This window comes from Micromys minutus, assembly GCF_963924665.1.
Source record: "Micromys minutus genome assembly, chromosome: 29".
NCBI classification, from domain to species: domain Eukaryota; kingdom Metazoa; phylum Chordata; class Mammalia; order Rodentia; family Muridae; genus Micromys; species Micromys minutus.
This window is the reverse complement of record NC_137964.1, coordinates 11,344,455-11,355,739: the sequence shown is the minus strand read 5'-3', so window position 1 is coordinate 11,355,739 and position 11,285 is coordinate 11,344,455. Positions and strand designations below refer to the sequence as shown.

At 40.2% G+C, this 11,285-nt stretch overlaps 1 protein-coding gene across 2 annotated transcripts; it reads left to right on the top strand.

Moving 5' to 3' along the window:
• The first annotated feature begins 738 nt into the window (after positions 1-738).
• On the top strand, positions 739-9,779 carry LOC308439549 (uncharacterized protein). Of its 2 annotated transcripts, none has more exons than XM_080941392.1 (3): positions 739-1,101; positions 6,873-6,982; positions 7,724-9,779. In XM_080941392.1, the coding sequence occupies exon 3, from the start codon at positions 7,726-7,728 to the stop codon at positions 9,088-9,090; it is 1,365 nt and encodes a 454-aa protein (XP_080797518.1). In that variant the 5' UTR covers positions 739-1,101; positions 6,873-6,982; positions 7,724-7,725; the 3' UTR covers positions 9,091-9,779. The 2 variants fall into 2 exon arrangements, with proteins under 2 accessions (XP_080797518.1, XP_080797517.1); XM_080941391.1 differs by having other exon boundaries at positions 7,720-9,779.
• The last annotated feature ends 1,506 nt before the right edge of the window (positions 9,780-11,285 follow it).

The following is an 11,285-nucleotide window of genomic DNA, read 5'->3' as shown; positions in this document are numbered from 1 at the left end:
AGAACATAAATTCTGTGTCCCTTACCTGTGTACTTGGGACAAATACCTGCTGTCCCCCCAGTCTCTATCTCTGTCCTACTCTCATAACTGCCATTTCCTCTGTTTCTTTGAGGTTGCCTTGAACTTGCAAATATGAGGGCATGTGGGATTTTGCTTTTTGTGACAGACATGGTTTATTTATTTTGTGTCTTTCTTATGTAGACGTCATCTGTAAGAGATCATCTGTTTATTCCACCCAAGAAAATATCCATCTCTTCCAGTGCGGTGAATGAGAGAGTTGTAGTCAGCTAACGTGGCTCTCAGACAGTGGTAACCCTGAATATACCACATCTTTCTCAGTTTTGCCCTCTGCGGCACATGTACTTGGGCAGAAGGGGTCTGGATTAGAACTTCTCTTGAGGGATTCATGGCAGTGTTCTGAGGGAATGTTAGAGGTGCCATTACCATGGCATTGCTGTATTTTTTAAATTGTTGTTATTTTGTTGCTGTATCTGGGTACCAACCTGTCTTGTGGGTTACCAGTTACTAAGCCATAAGGTGGCAGTGGTCATTGCAGACTCAGGAATAGTGGTGTACAGCTTCAGTGTGTGCTCTCCAGCTATGTTCCATGACTGATGTTTCTGTTTGTGTGCTGATGCCTGAGAAAGGATGTTAGGATGTACGTACCTCCTTCCTTTGCTTTCTGGCTGCAGTGAGGTGAGGAACGTAGCTCAGGCACGGCTGCATTTTCTGTGTAGATGATTTTGAGTTTGGTAGCTAGCTATTTAGAATGGGAATGTAAAATTGAAACATCTCAATTTTTTTTTTTTATTGCATATATTTTAGGTTTTTTGACTGTGATTTTTCTCTAGTTGTTGTTTGTTCTTTTTTATTTCTTTTCTGAGTCCTTTAAGTTTTTCTCTATGTAGCTTCCTTTACCCTTCATACTATAGCTCAAATGGAGCAATCATGTTCCATCAGCCAAATGGACTTCTTGGGAACAGTTTATATATCATTTTCCGTTTACAGGGCACTGCGTGACTAAACCTGAGTTGATCTTAAGGTTGGAGCATGGATTCCAGCCGTGGAGCATAGGAGACACTTCAGTCTGGAGTCTCCCAGGTCAGTGACTGTGAACTGGGGAAGGGAACTCAACGGGACGACTGCTCATAGGATATTGGTCATCTTGAACTTGAACTTGAACTGTCTTCACCAACAGCAATTTTGTCTGGCATTTATTTTATACAGTTTCCAAATGATGATCTCTGTGTGAGTCTGTTGTCCTTTGAAGTCTGTTTTCCTAAGTTTACTTTAAAAAAACAATTGATCTTAGTATAGCTCTCTCGGACATTTTTGTTGTTGCTTTGAGATGGGGTTTCACATAGCCCAGCCACCCTCAGGCTTGCTGTAGAGGCAGGACAGGTTCAAACACTGCATTTTCCTGTACTTCCCACTGTCGGGATGTGTTGCCATACCAACCTTATCAGTAGAGTTGTTAGTTACATACTTTGCCTAAATATTTTGTCTGAATTCTGAATTGTCCTTTCTGCCTTGTTGGATATTGACGATTTCTTACTTCAGTACTTGGTCTTGATCTGAAAGTTTGATAGCACTAATTAACACACAAATGCATCTTTCCCCTTATATTCAATGAGGGAAAATCAAAACAGTCACATAATGTACCACAGTGAGACGAGAGACACCAAGTATTTACCCAGAGGAAGGCAGCAAAACCAGATGGACTTTTATTTTAAGAAAGGCGTAAAGACACTGATGAGGAAACACTCATTTACTTTAGCTCAGTGTTTTGATTACTCTTTTAAAAAAACTTTGAACTAGCTATGTGGTGGTGGTAGTGGCACATGCCTTTGATCCCAGGAGGAGGCAGAGACAGGCAGAGTTCTGAGTTCGAGGAAAACGGGATGACAAAGTGACAGTTGAGGGCAAAAAGTCTTAATATACATGGCAGCAACCAGGCACATAGTGATATGTGCTGGAAAAACTAGAACATTTCCAATAACTGATTCTGAGGCTTTTAAAAATGGTGGAGTATTAGGCATAAAATGCGAGTGTGGCTTTGGTAATGATTCATACACTAAAATAGTATTCAAATAAATAGTTTCGGCAAACAGGCATGCCAGAAAACACAAACTTAGGTAACGGGAGAAGTCCCATAAGCAAAGCATTCACTGGAAAGCAGTGTTCACTGGAGTAGACTGGAGAAAAGAGACACGGGGATGCAGATGGCCGAGAGACTGTTGTAGTGAGAACCGTACGGGGAAAGGAGAACAGCCATGTCTGTGACTTTGTAGCCTCCTTGGCTCTCTTAAAGCGATGCAGCCTGTGACTGGGAAACGCGCAGACTAAAGACGCAGAAAGTGTGCTCCCTGGACGGTAACTTAAAATTGCATAAATCCATGGAAAGAACAAAAACCAGAACCAGAAAACACACTTCCAGGGACGCAGCCATTAGAGAAGGACAGCCTACAACATAAGAGGCAAGGGCTTAGTTACTATGACGGGGAGTCCCTTTAGCCTTGTGATCTTTTAACTAAACCCTGATATCAGAAAGCACTGGCTTGTGTATTTTCAAACACTGAAATAAAATAATTGCCAGCTAAGCTCTCCAGCAGTGTTACCTGTAAACTGGAAGTGACGAGCTAGAGATCTTTCTTCATGAGTATAAAACACATCGCACTGTGAATGTTAAAGGGTACCATGGATACTTCAAGAGATGTTGCACAGAAGCAAAAAAGGTGAAATAATCACGGTTTCAGTGATGGCTCAAGGGTTAAGTGCACTGGCTGCTCTTTCAGAGGGCCCAGGTTCAATTCCCAGCACTTGATGCGTTTTAGCCTCCACAGATTCTGCATGTACATGGTACATAGACACAGCGCCCAAACACATAAAATAAAATCAAAACAATGGATGCAGTCAAGAGCCCTGGAAAGAATTATATTCCATCCTCTAAGATGGAGAAGGGAAAATTTCGTAATTACTCTTCAATAAGACTAATTGTAACTGAGTTTTCCAATTCATAGCTGAACACCGACAATCTGTTCTTAAAGAAAAACATGTCCAGCTGCTGCTTAAATGTGTGAGCTTATAATACTGGTGAAGACAGGCTGAGAAAAAGGAAAAGTATTTAGGAGTGAACAGAATATGAAAGAGCTCAGCAGTCGCCATAGTTACATTAGCCAAACCATATTGCATGCCAGAGTAAACCAGAAGTTTTTGCACATGAAATATTGGACTGCTGCTTTATGATGACCACCAATAAAAGAGAATCTGTCCAAATTAAGAAGTGCTGAAATGGACTATGTCGGCAGACATCTTTGAGACAGGAAAGATTTGCTGGGAATGTTTTTACAGTGTGTATTTTGGTACTTGCAGAATAGGAAATTGAACAGACATTTATTTGTACATAAATACGACCTACCAGAATCCTACAAAGTGCCCAGATTGTATTATTTGGTAAGAAGTGATGCCATCGTGGTATCGATGGGGTGCCACACCAGTGAAAGCCCTGTCAAGTCCCTTTGCCTGGTTCCTCTGCCAGGCAGGTACACAGGTGAGTGTCTGTGCCTACCACGCTGACTCATAGAAGGAAAAGGAATATGGCAGTTTTGCAAACTTGCTATATAGCCAGGATTAGATAGCGAGACTAGGTAGAAATATGAGAAGAAAATATACATGTAAAAATCTTCAATAAAACATCGGACTACAGAATCCTTTAAAACCTTAAAAATATGCCTTGTGGTGTCATTTCATACCAGAGATGCCAAGTAGTGCGATTTACGGAGAACATTATGTGTAGCATGTATGTAGTTAGAATCTGGAACATACTCACATGTTCATTGTAGTTGATAGAATTTGGCCTGTCTTCCAAGCTGAAAATAAAGGAATGTGCCAACGTAATATTGTAGTCTAGACAGCTGTGTATGCTGAATGTAGAAAAGGGGAAACCATTTTATCTAAATTAATGACAGTACAAATTGTATTCTCCTTTCCCTCTCATTTGCGCTTTTTTTTTTTTGAGAATTTTATATTTGCACGTATGATTTGAGCTTCCCTTCCTTCCGTCCAACTACTTTCATTTCCCACTGGGTCCACTTTGTGCTGCCAGCATGTGTGAGGGCGTAGGGCCATTCATGGAGCTTGGGTGCCCTCTTGGGGGCCACATCCCTACAGAAAACTTGCCATCACCTAGTAGCTCTCTATCAGTTATCACTCGCTTCTTAGTTATCGATGGGACTTTGTCAGTCCCTTCTTCATCTATGTTGGGATTTTGGTTGGCTATATTCTGCAAAGGCCTTATACACAGGGCACTTGCTAGTGAGTTCATGTGAGCAGTGGTGATGTCTTGACCTGAAAGTGCTATTTAAGACAATCATCTACCATTTCTGTCCCTATAATCTTTTCTCTCCTGCCATGATGATCCCCGACCTTTGGAGGAAGGTGTGTGCTACGTATATCTCATACTTCATATACATCAATGTCTTATGACAATGAAGACTGAACTAATATATGCATATATTATATGTATATAAAAATAAGGACATAGCGGGCTATTTAATACTTAGCTGTGTAGGAAAAGAAATGAAGTCCCTTGTTCCTGACAGTCTGACCTACTCACCCATAGGTTCTTCACCCAGTTACAAAGCAAGAGTTCTATCTCATGGAGTGAGCCTTAACTCCAATTAGAGTGGTTGGTTACTCCTGTAAATTTCATGCCATTATTGTGAAACTAGGTATATCTTGTTAGGCCACTTACTATTCATCTAGAATTGGGATAGCACTTCCCAGCACTACAAAAGCTAGCCAGTAGGCATGAAGCTTCCAGATCAGTATCAGCTTGATTTTCCATGTTCTTTCTATAACTGAAGTTTAAAGTGTCTTCAGAAATGGGGTCTTACCATCAAGTTCTGGAGGGTGACTAAAGACAATAGCAGCATTATTTTAAAAAAATGAAGATAAAAGAAAAAAATTTTAAACATTTTTGCATAAATGTATACAAATACACTTGTGTCCGTGCTTGGCTTTTTTTTTTTTTTTTCTCTTTTTTTTTAAAGGTTTGATACTCTGCATTAAGGTCTTATTAGTTACAATGAGCAAAAAGTACATGTAAAACAGGATGTAACCCGGAATTAGTCAACATTTTCTTGGTGTGTAAGGATTAAGCATGACTTTTTTTTTTTTTTGTTTGTTTGTTTGTTTTCTTTTTTTCTTGAACTTCACACAGTCTGTGAGTTGTTTCTGGGAATAGCAGCATTTTTTAATGTTGGTGCAGCCAGTGGTGGTCTTTGGGATTACATTGTCAGCCCCATGAAAATAGATAACCCCAAAGCACACTGAACATTTTGTTCAATATTCTATGGCATCTGGGGATTGTATTTCTCCCCCTATAATGTATTCTTTCTTTCTTCCTTTCTTTCTCTCTCTCTCTCTCTCTCTCTCTCTCTCAATCTATCATCTCCCACCCCTTCCTCCCTCCCTCCTTCCTTCCTTCCTTCCTTCCTTCCTGCCTTCCTGCCTTCCTGCATTTTTTTAGAACCCTCCAAAGTAGGTTTTCATGAGGCTTTTAAAGAAAGGCCTTTAGTGTTATCCTGCCCTATGTACCTCCTCCTTTGCCCTCTCACCGCCTCCTCACTGAACCTTCCCTGCACTGTTATTCCCCTTTACTCCTTCATAACATTTGTGTAATATCCCACATTCTTTATCAACCCCATGGCCTCTTATTTTTGTTTTCATGACTTCTGTAGGTCCTCCTATTTAAGCACAAACATCTAAAGATTCAAAGCTAGGATCCATATATGAGAGAGAACTTGGCTCATCTTTCAGGATCTGGGTTATCTTTCAAAGAATAATCTATTTCCAGCTCTGTTTATTTACCTGCAAAGATCATAATTTAATTTTTATTTATAATATAAAATTTTTATTTTATGTATATATAAATAAATATATCATATCTTAATTATTCATTAGATAGTGGCCATCTCTGCTCTTATTTCAATTTCCTAGCTTTGAACCATAATGTGTGTGCATATTAACCAATACCCACTGCAATAAGAAGCTTTTCTGATCAAGTTTGAGAACTGTGTCAACTGTAGATAGAAACATACGTGTTTCAAAATAGATTCTCCCTTAAGGACTCGAACTTCTTAAGCTGTGAGTTTAGATAAATTGTGTCTCTAATTTTGTATAATTAATATATAGTAAAAGACGCCTAAAAATGTGTACTTGGCATTCTCTATGTATAGGCACATATCAGTCTGGAATCGCAACATAATCATTTCTTAGCATTTATATTTTAATAAATAGTTTATTTTAAAAAATTTATTTTTGTCCAAGAGACAAAGAGACTTGTAGAGCAGAAGATGGATTCCAGGGAGCTTCTGAAGAAGCTGTCCTCTAGTGTGAGAGAAAGGTGAGTGTAAGCAGTGACCAATGGAAGACAGACCCTGCTGTGGCTTTTTGGGGCAAAGGAATCAAATTTAAAATAAATATGTAATAATCCTTTTATGAACCTACATTTTTGCTCCTAAAACAGAATATGAAGCCTGTGTTTTGTGAGTAGCTAGTGAAAGAAAATCTTGCCACCTCACATAATGAGATGATATATGTACAATTAAGGTTATAGAGGACTGGTACTCAGGTAACAACACAGTTAAAAATTAGTGTGCCAGAAACAGTAGCCAAGAAGTAGATGAATAACTTCTTCCCATGTGTTTCTCAAGCAGTGAAGGAACAGGACTTAGCACTGCCTTAGCTGTTCATGTAAAATTTCCCTCAGTAAGCTGAAGAGTCGTGAAGAAACTGCAGTTATATTTGAACTGAATAAACAATATATTTGATTTATGGATAGTGATGGCTTTTTTAAAATATTATTTCAGGTGTTCTTGAAGTGTTTACTCCAGATGAGAGTTGCCGGGAAAATCCAGAGAGTCGTGTGTGGCCAGTGGAAAGCATCAGCAGGAATCTTTCAAGTAAAGAGATGATGGAAGTAGGTAAAAGTGACAGTGAACACAGCTTTCACAGTTGGATTGTGGACATAAGGAGAGTTGCTCACAGTGGTTTATAAGGAACCCAACCTGTGGCAGAATTGTCTGTAGTGAGCCTAATGTGGTGCCTAGTGACAAACCTGATAATGTAACTGATAAACCCTCTGGCATCCTGAGCATCTTATTCTCCCTGAGGTTGAAAGTTCACATTGTAATATTCATAGTATTTGACTGGGGATATACATCTACACAGAGGCAATGTTAATGATACCTAACAAGTTTTATATTGGTTTGTGTAAAACTAACTGTGTAAAATATGTCTCATGTAAGAAAATATTACACATAACCGGACTCTGAACAGAACATGGTAAAGTATGGGGCTACGAGACAGCTGAGCGGTTAAGAGCATGAGCTGTTTTCTCACATAGCAGGAGTTAGGTTCCCAGCACACACTGTGCTGCTCTTTATCAGCCTGTAACTCCAGCTCCAGGATAATATGACACCTCTGCCCTCTGTGGGTACCTGCTCCTGAATGCACATACTCCTACATGTATGCATAATTTAGAATGGTAGAACAAACTTAGTCTTATTTTAAGTGACAAATTGCATAGCAGGGAAAATTGTGAGTGTCCTTTTTGTAAAACTTTTAAGATGTTAGTATCCTCACAGAACATTAGTAAGTAAGTGCTAGAAAAAAGCCCCATTGATGCAAAACCTTGACAGATTCTTTTGTCTCAAGGCAGAAATGAAGGTTCAGCTGGAACTTCACCAGGGTACAAGACCCTATGAATGTAAGCCATGTATGAAAATGGTCAGCCTGCCATCGCAGCACAGCAGGCAGCACGCGTGCTACCCACATGTGAAACCCTACGAGTGGAAGGAGTGTCAGAAAGCTTTCTGTTACAAGTCAGTGCTTACTCAGCACCAGAGAACTCGCACGAGACTGAAGATCTATCAGTGCACAGAATGTGGGAAAGCTTTTCCCTCCAAGTCCGAGCTCACTGTGCATCACAGAATTCACACTGGGGAGAAGCCCCATGAATGTGAACAGTGTGGCAAAGCTTTCTATCGGAAGTCAACCCTTACCGTGCATCAGAAAACTCACAGAGGTGAGAAACCTTATGAGTGTAAGGAATGTTGGAAATCTTTCTATTATAAGTCAACGCTCACTGAACATCAGCGAATTCACACTGGTGAGAAGCCTTATGTGTGTAAAGACTGTGGCAAAGCTTTCTTCTACAAGTCAAACTTAACTCGCCATCACAGAACTCATACAGGGGAGAAGCCTTATGAATGTGAAGAATGCAGGAAAGGTTTCTCCTCCAAGTCAGAGCTCACGTCACACCATAGAACTCACACTGGTGAGAAGCCCTATCAGTGTGAACAATGTGGAAAAGCCTTTTACTGCAAGTCAACCCTCCGTGTACATCAAAAAATACATACAGGGGAAAAGCCGTATGAGTGTAAGGAATGTCAGAAATCTTTCTATTATAAGTCAACGCTGACTGAACATCAGAGAACTCATTCAGGTGAGAAGCCCTATGAATGCAAAGACTGTGGCAAAGCTTTCTTCTACAAGTCCCAGCTAACTCGCCATCACAGAATCCATACCGGTGAGAAGCCTTATGAATGTGAAGAGTGCAGGAAAGCTTTCTCCTCCAAGTCAGAGCTCACTGCTCATCACAGAACTCACACTGGTGAGAAGCCCTATGAATGTAAAGAATGTGGCAAATGTTTCTGTCGCAAGTCCCACTTGACTCTGCATCATAGAATCCACACAGGTGAGAAGCCCTATGAATGCAAAGAGTGCCGGAAGGCTTTCTTCTGCAAGTCAGGACTTGCCCGCCATCTGGGAACTCATACCCATGGTGCCAATACAAAGAACAGAGAAAAGCATTTCCCTGCAGCTCAAAGCTCAGTCAGTATCAGAAATGATATACAAGTTAGAAACCCTGTGGCTATAAAGAACGAAGAAAAACTCTCTACTATAAATCAGTCCTCAGTCAATGTGATGGACTTCTTAGAGTTGAGAAGTCCTATAGATGTGCATAGTGCAGGAAAACTTACCTTCCTAACTCATACCTCATTCAATGTGAGCGAACTCAGGTGAGACACACTCCTAGCAGAGAGAAGGCTAGAGAGTATGCAGTCAGCCAGGATTGCCCGACATCAGAGGATGCTACAGTCAGCCAGGATTGCTCAACATCAGAGGATGCCTGTAGCATGATTACTGCTAAGAACTGACACAGGGAGAAAACATTTCATCTGTAAAGAACACAGGAACACTCTGCCATAGTTGTCTCAATGTAAGCAACTCATTCATGTAAAGAAGCTTATGAATTGAAACCAAAAGTTTTGGATGGTAAGTCAGGTCTCCGTTGAAATGAAGAACCCTGAGAATGTCTAAAAATCTAAAACAGTTTCCAGTGTAGACGACTGTATATGTACTAACCTTGAGAAACAAACATGTAAGGGACCTAAACTTTCAAAGAACATAGGAAAACTTTGATAAGTCAGATCACATTCTGCATCAAAAAGTCATACAGGTGAGAGACTGTGTACAAATAAATTTGTTGTGTATAGTGGTACTTGCTTATTTTTCATTTCATTGAGACATAGATAGTCAAGACTAGGGACACCATGTTCTCTCCAACTCCAGGTGGGCCTAGAGTGTTATAAGAGCATGTGTAGAAATGTGACATAGTTCATAAATGGAGCAGAGGTGTGTTGGGAATGACTGATTGTGTATCTGGTAGGAGGCACTGGCTTATTTTGTAAGACTGCTAAAGTTACTGGTGATCTGGGCTGATTCCCATCTCGCAAAGAAAATGTAAATCTGACAAAGTAATTTTAATCTGACAGTCCATGACAGACATTAGCAGTTCTTATTTCCTGATCTTAGAGAAGTGATGGTTAAGAGTGTTGATTTATATCAGACTAGTAGCACAGGAGAGACCAAGGTTCATGGGGTTTGCACCACACTTGTCAGATACAGAAGGGAATCTCGACCAGTGCCTAAGATAACAAACCAAGTAAGTGTTAGAGCCAGGATCATCTATCCTATCTCAGCTCAATGTCACTTGCACTCGCTAGCCGTGGGCCATTTTACTTGACCAGGTTTATACAGCTTGCTGTTAGTGAATGCAGGGAGAGCAGTCTTCATTATCATTTTCCAACTTTGGCAGAAGAGAATCTAAATAATAGTGTCGTGAGTGACTGTCTTAAGCCAAGCAGCTGCCTTCCTGGGGAATTCAGGAAGCTTATCCCAACTGGGCTTATTGATAGTTTATGTTCTCCTCGCCTCCTCCCAGCATCTAACTGCTGCCTACCAACTGGCAACTCTGCGGACTGCCTGTCAGGGAAGACTGGAAGGGGCCACATCCTCCATCTATGCTGTTTTAGAAAAATCCCATTCCTGCTGAGTAAGGCTTTCCAGATGTAACCCACTAAGGGTGGCGTACCCATACCCTTGGAAGTAACCCTTACATTCTGTGAGGAAGCCAAATAAACATTGGTTTATTTATGAATTTTGATGGAATAATGGCTCTGTTTGTCATTAGTACCTTAGTGGAAGAGGTAGAGATTGCTTACATCTCCCTCCTCCTAGGAAGGAATTTATTAGCAACATGAAGTCACCATTAGGAAGTCAGGGTGATTTTCTTTACTTGTTATTCAAATCCATCCTTTCTAATCTTTTCCCACGTTAGAGAGAGTAGATAATGCAAGAAAATTTATTCTCAGAAAATTCTGTGTTTAGGCTGGATTGGAGTAAGAAGTACTGTTTAGAAGAAGCTTACACAAGATATATTAAAATATTAATATTTACTTAAATATTTTCAAAGATTCTCAGTAATCTGCCCAGACTCATATAGTGAGAAAATAAGAGGGAGACAGCTAATGATGTCCTGGAAGCAAGTTAATGAGTTTTTACTTGAGCAAGCTTCTGGCCTTGAATGGGTTCCAAGGTATGTACATTTATCATTTCTACTACTGTGACGGCAGTGTCATTCCTTTACTTTCCACCTTTCTTTCTGACCTGGTGCGTCTAGATCTTTGTGAGGGATTATGTGGCCATGAGTAATCATGGAATCAGAGCTTTGGGACAAGGAGTCTGTCCCAAAGGCTTAGGAAGAAGTCTCAAAATCTCAGTATATAGAAAAAGTCCTTCCAAAAGAGTCTCAAATCTGAGATTATGATCTAGGTGCATATTGTCTGCTTTTCAGAGTGACATAATTTTGACAGGATACAAACCACCCAACCTTTAAGATGTCTTGAGTATGCAGAAGTGTGAGGTTTTTACTGACT